This window comes from Kockovaella imperatae (genome assembly GCF_002102565.1).
Source record: "Kockovaella imperatae strain NRRL Y-17943 chromosome Unknown BD324scaffold_2, whole genome shotgun sequence".
In the NCBI taxonomy this organism is placed as follows: Eukaryota; Fungi; Basidiomycota; class Tremellomycetes; order Tremellales; family Cuniculitremaceae; genus Kockovaella; species Kockovaella imperatae.
The window spans coordinates 151,526-176,392 of record NW_019028942.1 but is presented as its reverse complement, the minus strand read 5'-3'; the positions used below and the strand labels follow the sequence as shown (position 1 = coordinate 176,392).

General features: G+C 52.3%; 10 protein-coding genes across 10 annotated transcripts; 6 read left to right on the top strand and 4 right to left on the bottom strand.

Moving 5' to 3' along the window:
* Positions 1-376: 376 nt before the first annotated feature.
* Positions 377-1,939, top strand: BD324DRAFT_648255 (hypothetical protein; the record flags this gene model as incomplete). Its single annotated transcript, XM_022017810.1, has 2 exons — positions 377-556; positions 896-1,939. The coding sequence occupies 2 exons, from the start codon at positions 377-379 to the stop codon at positions 1,937-1,939; spliced, it is 1,224 nt and encodes a 407-aa protein (XP_021873401.1).
* Positions 1,940-2,011: 72 nt separating this feature from the next.
* BD324DRAFT_614348 (small-subunit processome) lies at positions 2,012-4,925 on the bottom strand. Its single transcript, XM_022014587.1, has 6 exons — positions 4,595-4,925; positions 3,342-4,531; positions 2,841-3,287; positions 2,673-2,747; positions 2,312-2,593; positions 2,012-2,249 (listed from the first exon to the last, which is right to left on the bottom strand). Exons 1-6 carry the CDS (start codon positions 4,779-4,781, stop codon positions 2,211-2,213), a joined length of 2,220 nt encoding a protein of 739 aa, XP_021873400.1. The 5' UTR covers positions 4,782-4,925; the 3' UTR covers positions 2,012-2,210.
* Positions 4,789-5,934, bottom strand: BD324DRAFT_644353 (hypothetical protein; the record flags this gene model as incomplete). The annotated part of the gene is made up of 3 exons (XM_022017592.1): positions 5,893-5,934; positions 5,268-5,833; positions 4,789-5,213 (listed from the first exon to the last, which is right to left on the bottom strand). Coding segments are annotated over exons 2-3 (960 nt in total), but the record flags the coding sequence as incomplete, so codon positions are not given.
* Positions 5,935-6,106: 172 nt separating this feature from the next.
* Positions 6,107-7,868, top strand: BD324DRAFT_614345 (ATP synthase). The gene is made up of 4 exons (XM_022014586.1): positions 6,107-6,334; positions 6,753-6,909; positions 7,166-7,254; positions 7,327-7,868. Exons 1-4 carry the CDS (start codon positions 6,197-6,199, stop codon positions 7,450-7,452), a joined length of 510 nt encoding a protein of 169 aa, XP_021873398.1. The 5' UTR covers positions 6,107-6,196; the 3' UTR covers positions 7,453-7,868.
* A 3,344-nt stretch (positions 7,869-11,212) lies between these two features.
* On the top strand, positions 11,213-14,507 carry BD324DRAFT_222826 (hypothetical protein). Its single transcript, XM_022012216.1, has 5 exons — positions 11,213-12,577; positions 12,639-12,976; positions 13,029-13,314; positions 13,376-13,720; positions 13,807-14,507. The coding sequence occupies exons 1-5, from the start codon at positions 11,249-11,251 to the stop codon at positions 14,233-14,235; spliced, it is 2,727 nt and encodes a 908-aa protein (XP_021873397.1). The 5' UTR covers positions 11,213-11,248; the 3' UTR covers positions 14,236-14,507.
* Positions 14,508-15,437: 930 nt separating this feature from the next.
* Positions 15,438-17,194, top strand: BD324DRAFT_614330 (VIT family-domain-containing protein). The gene is made up of 4 exons (XM_022014585.1): positions 15,438-15,909; positions 16,004-16,146; positions 16,249-16,650; positions 16,732-17,194. Exons 1-4 carry the CDS (start codon positions 15,548-15,550, stop codon positions 17,034-17,036), a joined length of 1,212 nt encoding a protein of 403 aa, XP_021873396.1. The 5' UTR covers positions 15,438-15,547; the 3' UTR covers positions 17,037-17,194.
* A 196-nt stretch (positions 17,195-17,390) lies between these two features.
* Positions 17,391-19,172, top strand: BD324DRAFT_575973 (seryl-tRNA synthetase; the record flags this gene model as incomplete). Its single annotated transcript, XM_022013162.1, has 3 exons — positions 17,391-18,649; positions 18,718-18,811; positions 18,864-19,172. The coding sequence occupies 3 exons, from the start codon at positions 17,391-17,393 to the stop codon at positions 19,170-19,172; spliced, it is 1,662 nt and encodes a 553-aa protein (XP_021873395.1).
* A 446-nt stretch (positions 19,173-19,618) lies between these two features.
* Positions 19,619-20,788, bottom strand: BD324DRAFT_222669 (hypothetical protein). Its single transcript, XM_022012215.1, has 5 exons — positions 20,364-20,788; positions 20,293-20,308; positions 20,112-20,205; positions 19,989-20,037; positions 19,619-19,928 (listed from the first exon to the last, which is right to left on the bottom strand). The coding sequence occupies exons 1-5, from the start codon at positions 20,655-20,657 to the stop codon at positions 19,659-19,661; spliced, it is 723 nt and encodes a 240-aa protein (XP_021873394.1). The 5' UTR covers positions 20,658-20,788; the 3' UTR covers positions 19,619-19,658.
* Positions 20,789-21,756: 968 nt separating this feature from the next.
* BD324DRAFT_614319 (aldo/keto reductase) lies at positions 21,757-23,475 on the bottom strand. Its single transcript, XM_022014584.1, has 5 exons — positions 22,937-23,475; positions 22,811-22,877; positions 22,657-22,754; positions 22,040-22,604; positions 21,757-21,979 (listed from the first exon to the last, which is right to left on the bottom strand). The coding sequence occupies exons 1-5, from the start codon at positions 22,985-22,987 to the stop codon at positions 21,801-21,803; spliced, it is 960 nt and encodes a 319-aa protein (XP_021873393.1). The 5' UTR covers positions 22,988-23,475; the 3' UTR covers positions 21,757-21,800.
* Positions 23,476-23,537: 62 nt separating this feature from the next.
* Positions 23,538-24,864, top strand: BD324DRAFT_614317 (glycoside hydrolase superfamily). The gene has a single exon (XM_022014583.1). It carries the CDS (start codon positions 23,615-23,617, stop codon positions 24,803-24,805), a length of 1,191 nt encoding a protein of 396 aa, XP_021873392.1. The 5' UTR covers positions 23,538-23,614; the 3' UTR covers positions 24,806-24,864.
* Positions 24,865-24,867: the final 3 nt, after the last annotated feature.

The following is a 24,867-nucleotide window of genomic DNA, read 5'->3' as shown; positions in this document are numbered from 1 at the left end:
GACAAGGTTTCACGCTACTGCCCCTCGTCACGCGGTGTACATGTACAGAGTGGGGTGGGGGGCCTGCCTGCACGCACGCACGCACGCACGCACGGCAAGTCGTGGGAGTCGTGTCATGTATCGTTATGGGGGTCCTTGAGGAGTCGAGTCCCACGGGTTGTCCTATGTTGCCCCCCTCCCCTCTCAAGAAGATAGAAGTAGACTAGCTGTGAAATTTACGCCAGGAAGAGAACATCGGCCATCATTATTGTATGCATGCCCATACACCCGTACACCTGCAGGCATATAAAAGGGTTGAAACTTTCGAGGGTCACAGGAAACCGAATCCTGAAGCCTTCAACTATACACACAGATACCTCTCCCCCTCTCGATCACTATGTGGTCTGCTCTCCTCCTTCTCCTCTTTACGAACCCTGCCGTCGGTACATCTGTCCAACCTCGAGCCATTATTGACCCGACCATCAAAACCGCCACGCTGTACGGTGTCATTGCGCAGTATGAACCCAATTATCTAGATAGAGATTCCTGCGGTACAACTGCATGGGGTGATCGAGTGGTGAGTGGAGCATCTTAAGTCCGACAACAGGAAGGTGTGTCCACACATAGGTCTGTCTAACCACTATGCTTCCTTCAACTTTGCCTGCAAAATCTTGTGCTGAACGTGTGCTGTGGCACTTGGGTAGCTGTGTGGCGGGTCACACCAGTCGCTTCCGTCTCCCTCGTCATTTTTCTTGACCCTTTCACTGGGTTCGCTCTCTCTCTCTCTCTCTCTCTCTCTCTCTCTCTCTCTCTCTCTCTCTCTGTCTCCTTGTCTCTCTCTCTCTCTAACATACACACACACTTTCGCTGATTTCTTCTCCTCCCCCCCCCCCCCCCCCCCCCGCCCCCTTTGTAGCTCTACGTCTGCCGAGATACTGAGATCTACGTCGATCGCGAGAACACGACCAAAGGGACCGCTGCGTTTTTCTCCTCCTCCGCATCGTATATTAACAAGAACGCCGATGGGAGTCTCCCCTTTGAGCCCTACAATTCGAGTGCCTACGGTGACTACGGATACGAGATGGGGTTCAAATACCGTCTCCCGACGTATGGAAACAATCACAATATGTCTTTTTATCCTCTTCAAGCGGATGAAGATCCACAAGACAATGGTGGTAATACGACAGCCGGAACTCGATTTGTCATCTGGCCAGACTCGCCTCCCCTCGTCTCGCCTCAGAACACATCGTCGTCGTCGTCGACGTGTGGTGATGGAAAAATCAGAGCTTACACATGGATCAAGAAGGCTGAAATTACAGATCATTTGAGCGTCGTCATTCCTTATCCTGCCACTTCGCTGTATCGACTAGATTATGATCCTGCTGTTCAAGGTCACGGTGACACCTTGCCAGAGGTCACCATTGTTCAAGAAGAGTTCTTCAAGGAGAATGAATGGAATTATGGGACCTATGGTAGCGTCTCTGGGAACGGTTATTCATACCTTTACGGACAGCCTCTCGCCGCTCCCAATGTCTCCCTCGCACGCGTTCCTCAAGGTTCAGAGGAAAACGTGTCAGACTACGAATACTTTGTCGGCGGTCAATGGACGTCGACCATGCCTGCACTCAACGACTCGGCATCTTGGCTCCCTGAAACGTTTGGAGCTCAAGGATCATTCTATTATTCGGAAGTTTGGCAATGCTATGTCTGGATAGGTCAACCTCAGAACAATATTGCGTTTGACGTCTTGATCAGTACAGCGCCAGCACCTGAAGGACCATGGACGGGACCCAAATTGATCTATACCGAGAACGACCATTTGACCGGGTTCCACTATACTATCCAAGCGAACCCTGCCTTGTTGTCGAGTCCCACGGAGAACGCCATGTGGGTCAGTTACACACAAGCTATCAGCGGGTACGGGTACAATACAATCTTGTACAAGTTTGATTGGGAGTAAAGACAGACAGGCGTACAGGCGAGCGAGCGTGCGAGTGCACGCCCAAATCAGATCGCATTAAAAGCTTTTCAAAGGCAATCGTTTGTACATAGATACGGTTCACACAATATGCAAGCACAATGGGTGTAAGACGCATGGCTTTCGCCACCGTCCGCCACATTACCCCACACCTGGCGATGTGAAGCTGCTATCACCAAAGCACACACGAGTGACGGGAAAATCTACCAGAAGACGCTGCACGTTTTTCCCAGCGATCGTCACCTCGTCCTCCTCAGAACAACCTCCTGACAGGCTCAATGATTGCACCAGGCTAAGAACACATCCACACATCAGCTTCATGACCATCATCCATGGCTCCTTGATGCCTCTCACCTTCCTGACGACCCTCGGCAAGGTCTCTCTTTGATGCCCACTCCTAGAATTCCATTCGGCCCCCAGTGGATTCTCAAACCTCTTTTCGTACTGCGCTTTGGAAGTATACGGATAAGGCAAATCCTTGACGAGGTACTTGGATGCCTTTTTGTCCTTCTTTTCAGAAATGATCACATTGTCTCTCTTGGCATCTTGTCGCGTGAGGGGGTCTATACCGGGTTTCGTGACTAATCTCGAAGGGTTGGATTTCCGTTTCTTCAGACCTTTACCGCCCCATAATCCCTGGAATGATTCGAAAAAGAAAGGACAAAGGCATGAGCTCATGGATCTTGAACGAGGTCTCAGGTGATTAGAGACTCACCCATCCTGGAAGAGTTGTATCTTCTACTTTTGGAGCGTCCTCTTCGATCGTTCGTGCCTTTTCAGCTGCAAAGTCCTGTACCATAGAGTGTCAGTGGCGGACTCTTAAAGAAACAGTCTGAAGCCAGGTAGAGAAATGGCAGGGCTGGATCCTTCGCCTGACTCTCACCTCGACGACGTTGTCACCCGCAAATGCCTCCGCGACCAGGTCTCTCTGCCCCAATCGAACCCTTTTACGAGGTACAGTTCCCATGCGATCCCCATCACTCTCGTCTCCACCCGATTCATCACCATCTTGCTGACCAGGCTGTGCGTCTGGGTTTAGAGAAATCTCAACACGACTGTCATCTTCGGCTGTTGACGATCCCTTGACAGCCTTCTTCAAAGACTGTACTGTTTTGTCCGCGGCTGAGGAGTTTGCACCGATACCATGTTGACGCTTTCGTGAAGGGCCAATGGAGGACGTGGGTTGCGCGAGCCAAGGGTTCAATTGTTCATCCTCTTGATTGGCTGTCCAAGAAGACTCGAATCGGACTTTTGGCTTCGAAGTATCGCCTGAAACAGCAGAAGTTTGAGGTAGGGGAGGTTTCTGGATGCCTGAAGATTGGGAGGATCGCTAAAGGACAGGTCAGCGTTCAGGGTGATCTCCGTAGTATAAAATAGTATTCACCGATGGACCGGAGAACACCATACGTCCACCTGTGCCTCCGACGTTCATCATGGTTCCATCGTCCTCCTCATTTGATCCCTGCGAATCGACTTCGTCGAGATCTCCAAACATCTCAATATCCCGCTTGAGAGATTCTTCCTCCTCCGCTGCCTTTCGCTTCTGCCTCTGTTCAGCCTTCTTCATAAATGCCATGCCCATCAAGCCGGACGCCTCGGCGGTATCTCCATTCGATCCATTAGCCACTTTTGCCAGTTGATCAAATGCCCGTCTCTTGATCGCTTCTTCACCTCCCTCCTCCTCCTCCTCCTCATTCTCATTGTCCTCATCTCCCTCCTCGTCACTATCGTCACTGCCGCCACTATCATCACCTCTGCCCTGTATCCGCCTCGACAGTTTTCTCTTCATCTCCAACATATCTTCTTTGGCTATCCTTCCTTCCTCTCCAGTCATGCCCATCCCACTCCCACCAGCTTGTCTGGCCCACCGACTGGTCCTAGCACCATGTTTGAGCGTCGCTCTCTCTCTCGCTCGATCCATTTCAGCCTTCTCCAGAGCCTCCGCTCGATCCTCCGCATCCATACTTTCCAACGTTTCGTCCAGATCCTCAGCTCCAGCAGCTTTGGCAGCTCGTTTCCTGGCGAGCTTTCGAAATGTTTTTGACTTGATCCTTGCCACGCGTTTCGCTCGCGTCTCAGCACGAAAGATCAACTCTCTCTGTTCCCTCAATCTCTTCCTCCTCTCTTCCATCTCTTCCACGCTCAATTCTTGCGATTCGAGCGCTTCATTCTCCCTCTTTGTGATCCCATCTTGGGTCAGATTGGCACGAGCGAGTAAAGATTGAACAGCGGATTCGAGACCTTGTCGAGGTTTATATTCTGATAAAAGTGCACCTGAACTCTTAACGCCGCCACGCTCCTCCGCTTGAAGTGGGAAAGACAGGTGCTCCGCTTCTTTGATCCGTTTCATCACGCCTGCCCATTTCGCTCCTTCTTCCTTGGTCGCTTCGTAGGCCGCTTCTCGGTTCAGTCGGTCTTGTACAGACGTGGGGAGAGGAGCAGATAAAGTCCCTTGTTTCAGGATGGATCCAGTCTTGTAGGAGTCTTTCGGCTTGGTCTTGGTCGGCAAGAGGGCAGAGGCGGAGGACAGAGATGGATGAGAAGCGATCAAGGTAGATAAATCGAGCTTTTGACCTGAGCGTAACAGGCAGTTCAGCATCGAAATGCGTTATGCGAAACTTTTCAGAGGTCACTCACGGCTCTTTAGCCCAAGTTCATTACCATCAAGGGCTGGACCGGGGATAGTCTCCAACACACGACGCTTCTTCTCAGGCGCAACGGGCTCTGATGAGGTAGCTTTCCCGTCCTTATCCTTGGAAGATGCCGTGAGTCGATCGACGAATGCGTCCAAACCGTCGAGCGTACTTGGATCTAGATCGTCCATGTCGTCGCCGTCCGAAAGGTCAGAAGGCAGCTCAACGTCTTCGTCCTCATCCTCGTCATCCTCCTCCTCCTCCTCCTCCTCCTCACTTTCCTCCTCCTCCTCCTCATCATCATCATCATCAGAGTTTCCTGAATGATCCGAGCCACGCCCAGCCTCTTCGGCTGATGCTCCTTCGTCATCCGAGTCAAAATCATGCTTTGCAATCCCGCCAACACCTTCGAACTCATTCGGACTGAGCTCTCCGTCAAGCTCCGGATCCAACTCATCTTCCATGGCGTCTGAGTCGTTTCCAGTAGGGCCAAATTGAGCCGCTTTTGCACCCTTTCCATTCGGCATCTCTCTCGCCTTGCCCTTACCCTTGTCTTTCCCCTTGGTCGGGAGGACTATCTCATCATCACTCTCATCAAGGTTGATATTGAGCGGGATCGCCGCCTGGGAGCATGTCAGTCAGCACACGGCCCCAATATATCGATCAAATCCCCTCACCTTCCTGACGGTCTCCTCCTTTCCCTTTGCCTCCTTCTTGTTCTTCGCCTTGCCTTTATCTAGATCCCTAAAGACATCCCCCCATCGCTCTTCATCACTTCCTTCCTCCTCCCAAGCTTCATCACTGTCGATACTGCTCTCACTATCCTCTTCGAGCTCCGCCAGATCATCCCCAGCAATCATCATCGCTAACTTCCTGACTCGTGCAGCCATCCCTCCTCCACCCCCGCCTTCCGAATCGTCCGAACCATCATCATTCTCGTCCTCATTGTCCTCGCCATCCTGGTTCGATGAGAGCGGCCGCCTCGTCCTGCGCTTTTTCGAGGGACCCGCTTCTTCCCTTGAGAGTGATAATGTCTGCTGAGACGTCCTGTGATGTTTCGGTAAAGACGGGATGAAGGTATACGCTTCGTCTGATTTGGACAGTCTAGCTGCTGCTGCTGCTGCGGCGTGCTTGCCCTTGGAAGATGAACCGGCGGATGCTGAAGACGTCGAGGCCGTAAATGGCCTCGAGCCGCGTGATGGACCTCGAGCCATTGGTTCAGAGATGGTGGAAAGCTCTGCTGCTTCCAGAATAGGGTTATCGGCGTACGTCAAGCCCTTTACATGTAGCTCCCTAGCTTACCTCCAGTAATGTCGCTGCTAGCTGCCGTTGCTGTCGTTGCACTCAAAATTCCAAAATTATCGAGACTAACCCCCCGATCGCCATGCCGGCATCCGACCTGAAATTGATAACGGGGATACACTATCGGGATTGAACATTTCCACGTCATATCCCAGGTGCCACACTGCTCCATTTCCCGATCCCCTACCAGCGGCGTTATCTCCTGCTGCTGCACCTCTTCGCATCTCATTGTCCCGAGTTGAAGGAAGTGAATAGACAGACTATCATCGCTGTGTTGAACGTTCCAGTCTCAAAAACCCTCACCATGTCTCGTCTCTTACCCGCTCTCCGATCCCTTCCACGCTCCGCCCCCGCCGCCTCCTCTCGACTCGTTGTCGCTCGCAGAGGATACGCAGATGTTGCTGATGGAAAACTGTCACTGAGCTTGGTCCTGCCTCATGAGGTGAGTCGGTCGGAAGATAGTCCCTGGATGGCGCTCGGAACGCTCGATTGGACGGTTGGTCAGTGGGTCGGTCCAGCGAGCAGGAGAAGAACATCTCGGTTTGGGAGATAGGAGAGGATGCAGAATGGACCAAGATCAATCATTTGGGAGGAATACACACATTCCCAAGGGAGAGGATCTCGTCGACATTAGGATCGCATGCCGTTGGAAGGAGCGATATAACGAGTCTGTCTATCCCTGGATAGCCCTGTCGTATTCCCCGAGAAGCCCCATGATTGGGAGTACAATCATTCTCCGGTAGCCACAAGCGTGTCAGACGGGACATCTGTGGTTTCTCCATATCTTCCCGCGGAATCTCATCGTGTCGCTCATTATCTGTACGCTGACACCTTTTTCCCTCCTCCTTCTCCACCTTCAGTCCCTCTTCTCCGCCTCCGGAGTCACACAGGTCAACCTGCCCGCCGCTTCGGGTGACATGGGTGTCTTGGCCAACCACGTACCATCCATCGAACCCCTTCGACCTGGAGTCGTAGAGGTCATTGAGGATGCCGGTGGACAGAGCAAAAAATTCTTCGGTGAGTCTGGGACGGAGGGCCTCGGAGGGCATCGTAGGAGCTGTTCGACAGTCGCTGGGATGTTTGTCCGAAAAACCGGCTTGTTGTACAAGCTGGCGCTCGGCTGTTCGCCGTGTATCAAACTCCTACATGGTATGGAGGGGTCAGTCCCCTCTCGGGAGCTGACCTCAGTGCTGTCTGCTCCCGCTTCCTTGACCTAGCCTCGCCCGTCTGAATATCGATGGGCCCACTCTGACCTCCTGCCCCCGTTTTTCAGTCTCCGCTGGCGTCGCTACAATGCACGGAAACAACACTTTGACCATCAACGCCGTCGAAGCCTACTCTTTGGACAAATTCTCTCTCGAAGTGAGTTTGTCGGTGGTCTCACCCCGAAGGCTTTGCACGAACCCCGCCCACTGACACTTGTCGTCTCGTCAGAACATCCGCTCAGGACTCGCTGACGCTCAACGTGTCGCTTCATCTTCTGCTCCTGATGCTGAAAAGGCCGAAGCTGAGATCGAGGTGCAAGTGTACGAGGGACTTCAAGCTGCTCTGAGCAAATAGACATTTGGGACTACCGATGAGAAGAAGACCAGAGCGCGGGGAGAGTCCAAAACCGATGCATCCGCTGGGCAATGTCAAATGTGTCTCGGCCTTTTTGTGGACTGCCTCGTCTTGAACCACATGGCTCAGCCGTATGAAGAATAGGCCAGGACGCCTCTTTCGTTGCCCAAGTGGCGTCACCGTTTTTATTCCTTCAGCACAGAAGCAAGTGACCGCCATGTTCACATTCCGGACCCTGATTGACGTAGTGATCGTTGGGACATGTCGGCCAGTGAATGACCGTTGAGTAAGGGGACCTAGCCATTGGATCGAGAGATTGGGCCTATGCTCCTCCTCGACAGCAGCAGCAGGCAGCCGCGGGCAGCAGCAGCAGCAGCAGCAGCAGCAGCAGCAGCAGCAGCAGCAGCAGCAGCAGCTCCCATTTTCAATGAACAACAGCCAAAAAATCAACCGATCAGTCCAAGCCGAAACGGGTAATAAAGGTTCAATTGATTAATCCTCGTTTTACTAATGGGAAAAAGCTGGAACCAACCGACCGACCCCCCGGTGTGGCGGCCACCTAGATTGATCATACTCTATCACCACACAGGCTATGAATGATATACAGAAGAGAGAACGCCCTAGAGATCCTGACAGACTGCAGGACAAGGCTGTTGTTGTTCGAATACTCGCGGGCCATGCATTGGCTCAGAGCGCTTCCTTGACCCGCGATCGCCTCACATGTGGCGGGGACTCGGTGTGGGCAGTCCTCCACTGGCACATCACACTGTACAAACAGATGGACTATCATCTCTCTCTCCATGTCCACATTCTTCTCCCTTCTGCCTCCTCTCGCCACTCGATGCTCGACACCCAACATGCTCGCATCCTATACCATAAACTCTAGACTCCATCGCACACATTCTGAGACACACACACGCTCTCTTTTTTTCCTCTCCCCTTTTACCTTTTGGGTGTAAAATGCGCCAGATGCTCAGAAAACGCTGTAGTAGTCGATGGTTCAGCCGTGCAGCAGCAGCTGCTCCTCCTGCTGCCCAGCTGTATGCCCCATATATGCATGGCCACCAGCAGCAGCAGCAGCAGCAGCAGCAGCACTACTGAAATAATGATCATAACAATTAGCGGCAGTGTAAAAAAAAAAGGTAATGCCAATAATGAGAAAAAAAACGAAGGAAGAAAACCGCTGCTGCTGCTCTCCCATCCCTCCCCTCACTCCCCTCTCCCCAAGCCTGTTACGCCGCGACTATACTGCCCAACCACACACCCATCCATCACCACACCACTTTCCTATCCTGCTGCAGTAGCATACAGAGCAACATCCCACTCTCCATCACCATCCATCCCATCATTCCATCCATCCGCCTCCAGTTCCACATTCCCTTACCACAAAAAGGAGAGAGAGAGAGAGAGAGCCGGAAAGGGGAACTACGACCAAATCACAAGGCGACTACCCAAAAAACGTGATTCCATACCGAGAGGATAGACCAAAGACGTTGCTTCTCAAGTCCCTTTGAGGTCATAGGCAACCAAGGACGAGTGGAGCATCCCACCGTGTTCACATAGCCGAAGACTCCCACGTATCGAGATCTTCCTTTTCATCGTGTGGATAGAACAATCAATCCAATGGTCACCTTTTCGGAGGGATCACGCCGATAGGCTCCCCTTACCGGATTCACACATCATATCCATTCACGATATTCATTCTCGAGGCAGGTGGTGGTAAAGTAGGAGTGAGGGAAGACGGAGACCAAAAGGGAAGAGATCTACCAGTGTCCCTCAGAGACCTTGAAACAGATCGGAGCCATTGATCCTTTCACGAACCAACCGACACGTCCAGTCGTTCCCTCCGACCGATATTTCACCCAATCTAATCGGATCAGAAACAAGGGACCACACACAGACTCGCCCGACCTAGTGTATATCCGGCCTTGGAAGCCTTGATCATCAGAGGTCAGACGTGACGGATCCTCTGTGAACTGTCCTAGGTGGATACAACGGAAGAGAAGAAGGGTTCCAACAAAACCCTCACAAGGAGCTATCGCCGTGACTTCCGAGAACACCCACCCCGGATCCCTCGAGGCCGACCCATATCGAAGGCTCTTACTTTACTCTTGGGTCTCCCATCGCGGTCTCCCCCTTGCTGGTGCGGACGTTTCCCTAGCCACACCTTTGGCCCACACATTGATACCCTCGGAGTGATCCATCCCTTTTTCCATCCACCCATCGCGCGTCGCTGAGAGGTTGGCTCTGACTCGGGATCAACGAGCGGAGGGGTATCTAGATCGATAAACCTGGCCAGACAGTGAGTCTTCATGTTCCAGAGCGCGACCTCGCCGAGAAATGGGTCCCTCCATATGACATTCCAGAGCCCGCTGATTAGCTTGACACTGACACACCCCTCCCCAGGCCATGGCATTGTCACATCCTCCGCTCAACCAGAATCAAGCGCGACATAACCCAGCTCTGACTCCCAATTATCCCAATCACCCTAATTCCTTTGCCCATATGCAAGGTCAACCCGGCCTCTCGGTCGGCATGGGCCAACCGAATCCAATCCAAATCACACCTGCCTATCCTCACCCGTATAATTCCATGGCTGCTGCTGGTGCTGGCGGACCTGGTCCGAGACCGCCTCATCAAAATGTTCACCAACAACAACAACAACAGCAGCAGCAGCAGCAGATGATGGCTGCGAATGCCGTTCCGATGTCTTCTCAACAGGCTCAAGCGTTGGCTCAACAACAACAACGGCAAATGCAATTGGCTCAGCAGCAGCAGCAGCATCTTCAGGCTCAACAGCAACAGCAACAGCAGCAGGCACAACAACAGGCTCAACAGCAGCAGCAAGCTCAGGCTCAGGCTGCTGCCGCTGCTCAACATCAGCAAAATGCTGCCGCTCAGCAGCAACAGCAGCAGCAGCAGCAACAACAACAACAACAACAGGCTGCCGCTGCAGCGGCTGCAGCTCAGCAACAACGTGCAGCTGCGGCTGCAGGTGCTGTCCCACCTTCCCCGCGTCATCCCTCCCCTTCACCTCATTTGGCCCACCAGGGCTTCCCAGGTGCGAATGGACCGGGAGGAATGCATCCCCAGCATTTCCAACATGGCGCTCAACCGCCGGGCGTCGCTCAATCTCCAGCACCCATGCGTCAACCTCCACCCTCTCACGCTCAACTCCAACAGGTCAGACCGGCCACACATCCTTATCCTCAGCCTCAGCAAATGGCTCATCAGCCAGGTCAACCTCAACCAGGTTTAAATGGCATGTCCCAATCTTCAAGTACGGGTCCGCCCCCTGCTGCAGTAGGTCAGCATCTGCAACATCCACATCCTCATCCGGGTATGGAGATGAATGGACAGGAAACGTACGCGATGGCCAGAGCAGGGAGTGGTGCTCAGATCAACCCATTGGCGAGAGAAGCGGATTTACAGTGAGTAGTGACGCCGCCCTCGTCGTACACTACCGGTCATCTGCTAATCCATACGTACAGATTGAAACTGTACATCTTGGATTACCTGCTCAAGTGCAATTGTCAACAAGCTGCACAGCATTTTGTTGCGGAAGCTGGTCTAGGTGATCACCGGGCGTCCGTCAATGTTCCCGATGGTTTATTACGAGAGTGAGTCAAGCGTTGTGAGCCGTCTGCGGAATTTCGTGCTCACGAATGGTCAGAATGTGGATATCATTCTGGGAGACATTCAGCGGTGCTAATGGTGCTCCGGGTCCCACAAGTCCTCAAATTTACCATGAAGTGAGTCTGCTCCCCACTATAATCCTTAACGACCTCCTCAGGCTATGAACCGCCTCAAAGCGTTGCGGCAGCAGCAAATGGCCATGCCCATGGGCTTTGTTGGGCAGCCAAGTCAATACGGCGGCCCGCATGGTCAAGGTGGAGCTCAACCGATCACTCCACAACAGATTCTGCATTATCGTCAACAACAAGCTCAGGCTGCTGCCGCCCAGGCGCAGGCCACTGGTGTTCAGCCAGTCCATCAGATGACCATCCAGCAACAGCTTCAGCATCAACAGGCTCAACAGAATCAAGTGGCGGCTCAACAAGCTTTCTTACATCAGCAAGCTCGGATGAATCAAGGTGCTGGAGGAGCGGCTGGCGGAATTGGCGGCGTCGGCGCCGGCGCCGGCGGCGTTCCTGGTCCTTCCGTCTCACCTGTACCTAGACCACCGCAGGCTCAACCTGGTCAACATCCTCACCCGATGTACGCTCAACAACAGGGTCTTCAACCTCCTGCAGGGACACCGGCCCATGCTCACTCACCCAATCAACCCTCTCCACATATGATGCAACAGCCTCACCCGCAGAGCGTCATGCCATCCCCTCATCAGAAAGCCATGAGACCACCTTCGATGAACGGACCTCCCGGCACCACCACCGGTCCGGCACAGCAGGGTCAACAACAACCTGGTATGGCTGGTCCAGGGATGATGCGAGCCATGACGCCTCAACAAGCAATGGCCCAGGCCCAGGCTCAAGCTCAGGCCCAGGCACAGGCTCAGGCTCAGGCTCAGGCTCAGGCACAAGCTCAAGCTCAAGCACAAGGCGGAGCTGCTACTGGAGCAAGCGCTGGAGGACCACAAGGAGCGCCAACTCCACATGGAGGATATAGTCATCCGGGCAGCACACCTTCGCCAGCGCCCATGACGCCTCAACAGCACCAGATGATGCAGCAGGCCATGCAGCGAGCGCAGGTGCAACAGCAGCAGCAGCAGCAGCAGCAGCAACAACAACAACAACAACAACAACAACAACAACAACAACAGCAGCAGCAGCAGCAACAACAGGGTATGATGGATCCTCAAGCTGTGTTCCAACAGCAGCAGCAGCAACAACAACAACAACATCAGCAGCAACAGGGTGCTGGTGGTCCAGGCGGGCCGGGAGGACCCGGAGCTGGAGCTCAAATGATGCCTCAACCTCCTTCTGGAAATGTCCAATTAACCCATCAACAACTCCAAGCGATGCAACAACAGCAAATGCAACAAGCTGCGAATCACATGTATTCGAGCTTGGGTTTGGGAGCCGTCAACCCTCAAGTCATGCATAATTCTGCTCAGGCTTTAGGATTAGGAGGTAGAGACGTCAGTGCAATGTCGGAGGATGACAGGGTGAGTCGGATTCTGCCTACGTGGATGGAATGCGCGCTGAGTTTGGACCGGCGAATTTTAGAATCGATTGATCCAGCAATACCGTATGAGTATGCAGGAGACTCAAAGACGGATGATGCCTGGAACTCAACCCCCGACACCACAGCAACAGCAGATGATGGCTCAGCAACAAGCTCAAGCTCAACATCAGGCTCAAGCTGCTCACGTCGCCGCGCAACAGCAACAGCAGCAGCAGCAGCCTCAACACCAACAGCAGCAGCACTTCCATCAACAGCAGCAGCAGGCCACGCAACAGCATCACCAACAAACTCAACAGGTCCTACTGGCTCATGCTCAGGCCCAAGCGGCTAGTGCGAGGATGCAGCAGCAACAGCAAGCTGCTCAGGCTGCTCAGATGAGGTGAGAAGAGTCGTTGTTCCGTCCAACAGAGTGCTGACATGTGACTCTTCAGGCCCAACGGCGCGATGCCTGGATTCGAGCACAATCAATCTCAACAACAGGCGCAGCACCAGCAAGCGCAACAGGATGAATCCAGTGGTGGACGTAATACTTCCCCACCGGAGCGAAAGCGGATGCGGAGAAATTCCGGAGGCGCTGCAGCTCCTTCACCTTATCCCGCGGCTACACCTGGTAGTACACCTCTTCAACAGATGTACGGCAGCAATGCTGGAACACCACATCAAATGCATCTTCAGATCGGTGTCGGAATGCCATCGAATCAGAGTGATTCGGGCGAGGTGAGCGGTTTTGCGACTTTCTCTTCATTTTTGTGGCAGCTAACACTCTTTTCCCTCCCAGTCTTCACGGCAAGTTTCGCAAGAAGCTCGATTGGCGTACGAAAAGCAAATGCACAAGGATCAGTTGATGAGGCAAAACTCTCTCGGAGCGAATGGCGTCCACATGTCTGCCCTTACACCTCATACGCCCAACATGTCGAATCCTGATGCTCCTTCACCCGCTACGACGAGTCAACCTATTGGCGTGGGTCAATCACCGAGAAACGTCGCGTCGAGGGCCATGCAAAGGGTGGAGAGTAAAGGTGCCATGTTACCGCCTCAATCTCCCGTCACAATGGGACGAGCGACAACTCCGAAGATGAGCGCAGCGGGCAAGACGCCAAAAGCGATCAAAGAGGAGACACCGGTGAGTAGAGGTAGCAGCTGGCGACAACTTGTCGTGCGGTTTCAAAGTAACCAAGTATCTGACACCACATTTTTCTTTCCCCACAGCGCGATGCCACTCCAAAATCTCTACACACATCCCCTGCCAATGGTATCATTACAGTCCCTCCTGCAAACGAGGGGTCTGCAGCATCCACTCACGGCTTCACACCATCACCACCATCCGGCTCCACGTCCAATGCCACTCCGAACCCTAACAATACCAACTCCTCCACTGTCAACCCCATTAACAGCAACAGCAAGACTGGATCTGATCATCCAAATAGTGCTGCTACGGCTCCTTCCTTGTCTGCTGTATCCAACAGTCTCGCGTTTTCGTCTGGGGCAGACCTCAATGCGGACATGCCGAATATTGACAATGGAGATTTCGATTTCTCGAGTCTGGTCAATATGGGTGATGGTGCTTTCGACTTTGGATTGTACCTCGCCGAATTGGGTGATGACAATACCGACGGTGGAGAGGTCGTCGTGCCGTGAGATTCGCCATCTCCAAAAGGGATCCAAAATCCTCTCTGGATCAACAAATACAGATCGGCAGAAAAGGGACATCATTCACCCACCAAGCCCAACATCCACCACAATCGTCTTCAATGATACCCCCTCTGTCCCAACACTATACCAAATCATCAAGATTGTCTTGTCTGCTTTACTGTCACAAACCTCACACCAAGTGTTTCTTCAATCTAACGAATCAAGGATAGATCGACCCCGACCTCGCATTCACTACCTTTCCACGGGTTACACGCAACATTTTGTGTCTGTCTTCCTTCTGCCTCCTGCAATGATGGATTCCGCTCTCTTGCTCTCTATATCATTTCTCTTTTTTTGGGACCAACAGATATGTGTGTCTTCGATGTGTTTCCAAACCCCCATTCTCTGCTCCATTCCTCCAGGCGATTATTGCAACGCTTCTCTCGCTGTCAATCTATGGGTCCTTTTCTTTCTCGCTCCTAACAATCAACATTGTGTCTATTAGTGTACAACACAGATCGAGGGGGAAGGAACTACCTTCCGTCTTTTCATGGTTCAACCTTTTTTCTTCCCTGGATCCCATCTGTTCCTACAAAATCCCCCGCCAGAACACCTTTACCATATCACATCCATCTTTTGTCCGTCAGCCAACATGCCCCCTCTCGGCCACATCGTGTACCAGGGGTTCTTTGAACGTGCCCATCGAATCAAGTGGACGGAATATCATACGATGAAGACTGGACGAATAAGAAATCTTATGGACATGTTGGAAGCTCGACAGGAAACATATCGAACCTCGTCTTTCTCCTCCCTCCTTGCTCTTTGCTATTGTCCTCTGATGTTCGTTTTGGCTCGCTCCCTGTTCATCGGACGTGCCCTCTGTCTGGATTCATCCTCTTGTCGCTTGCTCTCGATTCCAGCAGCCAAGCGGCCGGTTGTAGGGTACAGAGATGACCGCAGCCAGACGTACGTTTGAAGAATCCCAATGCATAGAAATGATTGAACACTGCGTGGTGCGCGGATCATTGCTTGGAAGGAGTGCCACTATGTCCCCTCTGACCCTCTGACCAATCAGATTTCGAGGAATTGTCAGAATCAGATCTGAATGATGGCATGTGGCGTACCTTTTGGTGGCGATCACGTTCTGATCGGGAGGCATGCCAGCGGTATAGTATATATATAGTTTTCTCCCTTCCCCCCCCCTCTTTCTTTCCTTCGTCGTTCAGTTAGCCTATCTCATTCTACTTGATCCCTCGCTTGACGCAGTTGGCTAGCTTGAACTACCAGACTCCCTTGTACAAGCTCGAATACACAAACCATGACTCTGCCCAGCTCGTCCAACTCTATCAACAACACCAACAACAGTCAAAATCTCTCCTCTTCAGCCCAACAACCCATTGCGCTATCTCGTTCCCCACGAGGTGAATCGTCCCCTTCAACCTTTACACCCGTTTGGTCCGTCGATCCTCCTCCTCCTCGTCCTCCTCCTGAGTCCGCCCCTCCTTTGGGTGCCAGGACGTCTGTGCACAATCTCCAGGCTCAGCTTGACCATTTGACGAAAGGGGACGAACCGTTGAGTGAAAAATGTCAAGTCCAACAGATGCACAGGGAGACATGCTGTAAAGAGCTCAAGGGAGAGGATGAGAGACATCTGATAGCCCCAGCCGTCGTCAGGGATATGTGAGTTGTTTACAAATTTGTGTCACTCCCCCCCCCAACGGGGGAAGCAATCAGCTTGCTTACCTCTTCTTCCCGTCCCTCTCGCCCAAAACAGTATCGTTGGATTGTCCGATGGCCTCACTGTCCCGTTTGCGTTGACCGCTGGACTATCGTCCATCGGGTCATCGAGATTGGTCGTGACAGCTGGTCTTGCAGAACTGTGCGCTGGAGCTATATCAATGGGTCTCGGAGGTTTCCGTGAGTTCTTTTTACTTTGTCCTCCCCTTCTCCAAAACCCATGAACGGAAACAACCTAGGGCGCGCTGCTGACGATGACTCACTCGATTCGCTCATTATCAGTCGCATCGCAAGCCGAACTAGATCATTACAAGTACCTTCAACGACAGACTCACGCCCGGGTCGTCCGTTCATGCGCGGCTCAAATGGAGAGGGAAGTCCATGAACTTCTCGGACCCTACGGTATCAAAGAGGTGACGAGTCGATTGATCGTCGATCAACTGGCGGGATTAGAAGGAGGAGGAAGAGAACATCGTTCACCGAAGAATTCAATGGGCATCGAAGGTGTCTATACGCCTGCTCCCCCTCTCCCTCTCGCACCATCCCCTCCTCCTCGACGCAACATCTCTCGATTCAACTTTCAAGCCTTGTTTCGGTCAAACGATACTGCGGAGACAGGATCCATAGGACCAAGTGAAGATATTGGACTCACGCCGTTCTTGGTCAAGTTTGGCGAAGGAATGGGTGAGTCGAGTCAAGCATCAACGGAACCACCCATACCGCAGGTTTCCGTGTGCTAAATGAAAACCTTCCCTTACCTTTCAGAGGCCGTCTCAATCTCCCGATTATGGATCTCCGCCTTGACTATCGGCATGTCATACTTTATCGGAGGTCTCGTCCCTTTGATACCTTACATGGCTCACGCAGATACGAGGAACGGTCTGATCATTTCAGCCAGCGTGACCGGTCTCGTCCTGTTCATCTTTGGAGCCTTTAAAACGTACTTCACGGGGGCTAAAGGTGGTTTCGGAGGATACCTGTACGGCGCGACTAGCACACTTATTGTAGGTGCGATCGGTGCCGGTGCAGCGTACGGATTGGTCAGAGCCATGAACGTAAAGGAGGCGTAAATGGGAATCTCAAGGAGAGTGAAGAAAGGAGAAAAAGGAAGCAGAAGCAGCAGAAGCAGAAGCGGAAAAGGTAGACCAGACATTGATACATAGCATGCGGCTCATAGTCCGGGTCACGCGTCATCACAGGTCTACAAGCATGTACAGCTGTCTCTCCGTCTATGATAATCAGCTCCGACAGCTCAGCGCAGCCAACTAGACCGTACCATACTTGCAGACTGCATTTTCATCAGACCTGACCTGAGGACTTCAGCTGCCACTCCGCCACGTGATTATCGGGTCGGCACGAAATCCGAACGAAATGTCGAGTTGGATTCTTGAAGAATGGACCCTAACGGCTTTTACAGGTACACGATGAGAACGAGGTCGTCGAGGAAGACTCTGTCAACGGTACTGGAGGAATTCAGCTGTTTGACATGTCGCCAATCGCCAATTGTTCGCAGACGAGCATTCGCGTCTGTTCCAGCTCGCGAATCAAGCAGGTCAACCAGCGATGATGTAGAGGGTCCCTCATCAGCAGCCTCCTCCTCCTCCTCGTCGTCGTCCTCCTCATCCTCGTCATCATCACCATCGTCCCATCGTGATTCCTCCAGCGGCTCCTCACCTGTCGCGCAAATATTTCGCTCAGGTCTCTCATCGCTCCGAAAGCCTCATCTGGATTACACTACCCTGCTAGCTTCACACGCCGAGACGGTGCAGAATTACACTAACCGAAGGATACGATTACCTCCAGATCATATGGAACAAATGAATGCACTTTGGGGGAAGCAACATGAGTTACAGAGATCTTTGATCGAATACAAGACGAATCAGAAGAAGATTGGAGCGGAAATGAAAAAGAATGCTTCTGAATCTCTTCGACGAGAGGCGAGAGCGTTGAAAGCTCAAGTAGCATCGTTGCAATCTGAACTGGATGAAGTGGAGAGTGAGCTTCTGGAGTTGGGACTCCTCTTGCCTAATTGGAGTCATCCTTCGTCTCCTATTGGACCCGAAAAGAACGCTCGAGAAGTCGCTCGATTCGGTCCCAAGCCCATACCAGAGGATAAAAACAGAGATCACCTGACCATTTGCACGACACTCCAATTGTTAGATAATGAAGCCTCTACCTTCACATCCGGATCATCATGGCCTTTCCTCAAAGGGTTTCTCGCTCAGCTCGAAATGACTCTTATCAATCACGCCTTGTCAGTCTGCAGCTCGAGATCCTTCACTCCCATCATCACGCCAGATGCTGTTCGGACAGATATCGCTTGGAGATGTGGATTTCAACCTCGTGATCCGGAAAATGGAGCGACTCAAATCTACCAACTCCATACGGATCCCGGTACACCCGAAATGTGTTTGACGGGGACGGCCGAGATTCCCCTAGGTGGGATGTATGCTCAAAAGATGTTTGCGATCAGAGAGTTGCCTTCAAAAGTCGTTGGTGTGGGTCGGAGCTATAGAGCCGAAGCGGGCGCAACGGGTCAAGATACGAGGGGCCTGTATAGAGTTCACCAATTTACAAAGGTTGAAATGTTTGTCGTTGCCGAGGTTGGACAGAGTGAGGCGTGTTTCGAAGAATTGGGAAGGATACAGAGGGAGATTATAGAACCATTAGGATTTCCCGTGAGGTCAGCGTCACAAAAGAAAACGGGAGCACTTCCCTCTCTGCTGAGACTGACGAGTTTAAATCATCCAGAGTACTCGAGATGCCGACAGAGGAACTCGGAGCCAGTGCCGCTAGGAAGTGGGATATGGAAGCTTGGATGCCAGGTAGAGGTAAATGGGGCGAGGTGAGCAAGTCAATTTGCAAAAGGGAAAGGGTCGAGCTCATGAAGCAATCAGATCACATCAACGTCAAATTGTACCGATTATCAAGCGAGACGCCTCCATATCCGATACAAACCAGCTCACGTCCCTGGCTCTGATCCAAAGGACAAGGACAACAGCCCGTCTCTACTTTTCGCTCACACGCTCAACGGGACGGCGGCCGCTGTACCGAGGTTGATGATCGCTCTGATTGAAAATGGCGCGAGATTGAATGACGATGGTCAGGTCGTAGGAATCGACCTCCCCGTGGTCTTACAGAGATTCTGGGTCGGAGGGGAGGAAATTGGTCTGGGGAAACACAAGGCGACTATTCGATGGGTCTAGGATGGAAAGTGACATCTAGTATTACCTGACGCAGCGGGATTCCTTCTCGGGTGCGGCGAGGACGTGGACCAAAAAGTCAGCCCCCAGGGCAAACGCTGCTTCTTCCAAATCATCAAAGCGCCATTCTTCTAGCATCATCGAGAAACAAATGCAGGCATCCGCAGCAATCACAATGCCATACATTGAGATGCAAGAGGAGACCAAACATTGGTAATGTCCATGGTGAGAATAAGGGATGATGCCGGAATCGGGAATCCAGCAGACCCACCGAGCAGCTATGACCAGCTACAACGGGCCAATGGAATGTAACATCATGACCTCGATTAAAGGAACCATCCAAGCACAGCGAACAACATTGCACCACCTCCCACAGCCATCCCCTTGCCAGCTGATCCGCTGTGTTTAGCCGATTGAGAAGCTGCCGAAGCTGCGGATGCTGAGGTAGAGCTTGAAGCCATGGTGGAAGCGGAAATGGATGTGACGGCATTAATGGCTGCTCCGGTAGAAGTGGTGGAAGTAGAGAGACCTGTCAACGTATCGGGGTCCATCTCGGTAGAGGTCGCGACGGCGGTACCTGATCCACTTGTCGAGTTGGAAGAGGAGGAGCCTCCAGTGAGGACGCCAGTGCCTGGAAGGGGGGAAAATTAGTGGTGAAATTGCACCGTCATGTGACCAAATCTCACCCCACTGCACGGCTTGACCGTTCCAAGTGGTCGTGTTGGTAGGAGGAGTTGTAGAGCCATCAGGTCCAGCAATCTGCGGGAATACAAGGGGTCATAAGTTGAGAGAAGGGTCTTCTATTCATTCTTGACTCACCGTGAATCGAGTCGACCAGAGAGCCGTCGAGACATTTCCTCCTTGAGTGCTGAAACGCGCGAGTCAGGGATGAGTCTGATTGACCCAGCCAGACACAGTAGGGGCCTGCGGCCCAAAACTCACAATTGCAAGAAGTAGATCTGAGAGTAAGGGGAGACTGCAGGAGCCGGGGCAGAGAAAGAGGTCTTGGTAGTACCGTCGATTCCTTGACCGAGGACTGTTGCAGCGAAATGACATGTCAGACTCCACATTCTGGTAGGAGAAACAAGGTCCAAGCAATAATTGAAAAAGATTCAAAGCTCACCTGACAAGGGGACCATCTGCAAGACGGGCCACTTCAGTACAAGCCTATAGAGATATAGAAGAGCCACTCACATCCAAGTTTGGACCCGTCATGAGCTGTATCTCGAGATTGGTCCATTGCCCAGTGGTATCCGCTGTCCAGAGAGCCGTAATGTCATCTCCCACTTTGACGACCGTGCTCGAGTCGGGCGAAGTGGGATTGATAGCGGCGAGCGAGGGCAGAGCCAAGGCAGCAGCAGCGGCAACAAGGTAGGATAGCATCGTGCAATGGTGACTGCTAGGTGAGGATTCTGTTCGAGCTCGATGATCGGGGATTGCAAGCAGAGTCTGTGGATGATATCTCTGTGTGTTTTTTTCCCTTTCCATCGAGGAGGGGCGGTGCGGGGCGGCGCAAATGTGTGACGGAGCGACTTGTTGTGTCAGATGTGTAGACCTTGTAGGTTGACCTGTAAAGACTGTGAGATTCAATCGCCGTGAACTCGAGACAAGAGTGAGAAAGAGTGAGAGAGACTTGGAATGGATTGGTTGTCAGAGACAGACAGAGAGACGGGGGAGAGAAACAGCAAAAAACATTCGGTTGACTGGGCGGAAGACGGAAACCTGAATGTCAGATTTAAGCTTAAATGGATCAGGTGAGTGGGCAGCGAGTCAGCCTATAACAAGCGTTCGTCGAGATCTTCCGTCGCGTCGAGTTACATTGTATGCAATGGCGGAGAGACCGGGAAGGGTCGGGCGTAGAGAGGTCTAGCTGCCATCTACAGTACGGTCTTGCTATTCTGAGGGTGCTACTTGTATGATGTGGATTTAGGTATCTGAGTCGTCCGTCGGGGTCTTGTGACGTTTGGGTGTAAACAAGAGACAGGGTGTGGCGTCTCTCCTCCACATGGCTGGGGGGGGGGGGGGGGGGCCGGATGAACAAGACATGGAGTTGCATGGGCCTTGAATACAAGCATACAGTGGTCCGTTTGAGACGATAAAAACAATTGTTGACTTGGCCAGATACGAGAGGACACAAAGTCACGTCTGAAAGAGATCATGGTATGCGAGAGGACTGCATCCTTTCCATCTAATTATGGTCTATTCCGCATCGCCGAAGCTAGAATCACCATCTGCAAGGGCCGGCGGCGGGCGGCGGCAGGTTCATTTCAGCATCTTTGCGTTTTGGAATCTGAGCTGACAGTCGAACATCTTGTTGTCCGTTGTCCTGTGACGGATGCAACGCGTCCACGTTGGGTTCTGCCAGATGAGCGACAACGTTTAGGGTCCTCGCTTCGCTTGAACAACAGCTTTGACGAGAGGTTCTTGTATGCCTTCTCAGGTGTCTCCTTATGACCCAATCCATCCGAGGCGGGTGATGAAAACAAGAAAGTGCCCCAAAAGTATGTGAGGCCCTCCTCCGCCTCCACCACCTCCTCCTCCTCAAGCGGACACATACACCGAACAGGACTATCAAATGGGAAATGAACACTCAACTCAATCACATTGCATCGCTCCAAAAGGCTGTACACTTCACGACCACGTGAACTTCTTGTACGCATCTGGGTATCTTCCTCCCTTGACTGTTGTAGACTCTAACACCGCATCGACCTCTTGCCTCTCTTCAGAGTTCAACTCAACATCCATCGCGTCAAAGTTCTCCGATGCCCGATATAGCATGGTGGTTCCTGGGATGGGAATGACTTGGGGAGCTACGTTGCGCGCCCATTAGACTAAGAGCACCCATCCGCGAGTTGAAACCGTACACTCACAAGTCGAAGATACCCAAGCCAGTGTCAGTTGACCGACACTCACTCCCTTCTTCTCTGCCAAAGCTTTAATCTTCTCTCCAATCTTTTTATTCTCCTCCCAGTTCTCCTCATGGAATCGAGGAAACAGGTCTCGAACATGTTTCGGAATCTCTTCGTAGGACTTGCCGCTCAGAGCGCCTCGTCCAAGCGGAGAATAGGCCAGGATGACAGTCCGAGTCTCTTCAGCTACCGCAAAAACCTTTCGAGTCTCTTCTTCCCATGCCAACGGTGATACTTCAGTCTCTACAGTCACTATTTGAGATATAGCAGAAGCCTTTCTCAACGTCGATGAGGAGACTTCGCTCAGACCAATATAGAGGAATAGACCTTCTTTCTGAAGCTCCACGAGCGTCTTGATGACTTCTTCCACGGAATGATTTCCATCTAGTCGCCCGGGACCCAACACATCGACTTTCTTGGGATGAAGCTTTTTCGCAATCCCTTCCGCTGATCGTCGAAGACCTTCAGGACTGCTGTCGGGAGATATGTGGCCATCTGAACCGGGGTTGAAGATTCCAAGACCTCCCTATTGGGGTCTCAGCCTGACCCACATGGTAGGATAGGTAAGGCTCTCTCACCTTGACGACGACAAAAGCCTTGTCTTTGGTCTCGGGGTATCTGGTGAAGAATCGGCTGAGGAGCTCCAGATTCGCAGCGTTGGCTCCATAGTGTTCGGCTGATCATTGAATCGATGAGTTGGCTGCTCTCATGTAGCTACGTTTTGCAACTCACAGGAATTGATTACTACTTTTTCACCCGGTCCAGCGCGATCGATGGCGTGCTTCAGCGTCTCAAAGCACTGGGGCAGTTGATCGTCGTCAATGGAATGTCTTATGAAGCATACTGGGAGAGACTTACTTGCTCATCTTCCATTGGACCGTTTGTGGAGAGACTCTGTAAAAAGTTCATGTCTATCAGTCGCTGTACTCATGCACCAACCCGCCGTAACGTACCATGGCTCCAAAACCGATTCTGAGCAGTTTGAGTCCAGGTACAGCGGTGTTGGTCAAGGCTCGTGAGGACATATTGATATGTTTGATGGATCTGTATCGATAAGTATGACAGACAGAGATGCCGTGTTACACTTCATACATCATCCAAGACCATCTGGTTATATAGTCTGAGCCCCCCGCCTTGCTTGAGATCTTGACAACGTGCCGTGACGCCAGCTCCCGACGGCCGAGGACAGGCACGTCATCCCATTTGGTATGCCTTGTACGACCTGTACATCATGCCGCCGACTGATCGACCTCCACATCGTTCGGCCAATGGTGCCAAATGCATGAGGGAAAGCCATCCTCCACCCCGAAGGGTCGGGCATCCGTTATCACCTAGTCATAAGCCACGTCACTCAGCCGGGAAAAATCCACGTGCTAACGCCGCTTGATCCGAGAAGTGGGGATCTCCAAGTGGGGCGCATCTGGAGGAGGCGCTTCCACATATCTAGGCTCTTTCCAGCGTTCTCAGCGGACTCACTCACTCACTCCAACTCCCATTGCAGCTCTAACGCACATTTCCCCTGATCAACCTCACGCCATGTCATTCCTGCCCTCCGATGATGGTGCCTTTCAATGGCGTGGATTCATGCTTGACGCCTGCCGACACTTTTGGCCAATGGAAGAAGTCCGACGCCTGGTCGATGGCATGGCCTTGCTCAAGCTCAACGTCCTTCATTTCCACTTGTCAGAGGATCAAGGCTGGCGATTCGAATCTAAGAAATGGCCAAAGTTGACCGAGATCGGAGCTTGGAGAGACGAAACCTTGGTCGGTCGTCCTGCCAAATGGGAAGATGGAAATCTTTACCCCGAGTCATACAAAGACAAGTTTGATGGCAAGAAACACGGAGGATTTTACACTCAGGACGAGCTCAAAGAACTCTGTGCCTATGCCAAGAAAAAGGGAATCACTGTCGTCCCCGAGATCGATATGCCAGGTCATATGCGAGCTGCTCGAGCTGCATACCCTGAATTAGGATACGACGGCAAGGTCCTCAAAGTTGGAAAAGCTTGGGGTGTCTATCCTGAGGTCCTGCGAGTCGATGAACTGGGCCTGAAATTCTGCAAAGACATCCTCGATGAACTTTGCGAGGTGTTCGACTCGCCTTATATTCACATCGGAGGAGACGAATGTCCTAAATCTGAATGGGAGGAATCTCAAACGGCCAGAGAACAGTTGAAAGAGATTGGCGGTAAACACATGGACGAACTTCAACGACACTTCACCACTCAGATCGCTGCCTACTTGCATGAAAAGGGGAAGAAGATGCTTGGTTGGGACGAGATCATCGATGGAGGTGTCCCTGGAGGTGATCCCATCGTGGTCGCATGGAGAGATTGGACAAAAGCAGCTCAGAGGTCAACAGCTGCCGGCGTCCAAACCATTCAAGCGCCCGGATTACTCTACTTTGATCACGCGCAAGGACCAGTAGACAAGGAACCGCTGTCCATCGGACCTGGTGCAGACCTCGAAGCAGTGTATGCTTTTGACCCCTACAAGGGTATCGAGGAGGAACACAAGGACCTCATCTATGGAATGCAGGCTCAAATCTGGACAGAATACGTCCCCACAATCGACCATCTCTGGTACATGGTCTTCCCGCGACTCATCGCTCTCGCCGACGTCGCTTATCTGGGTGACAAACGACCTTCTTATGAGGAGTTCCGCAAGGGATTGCCGGCCAGGTTGGAAGAGTTGAAGGCTCTGGGAATCGGGTCTCACCCGCTCTGAGTGGGGGCCGGGAAAGGACATTTGTGAAATCATTGCACACTGAATGCATTTTGTGATGGTAT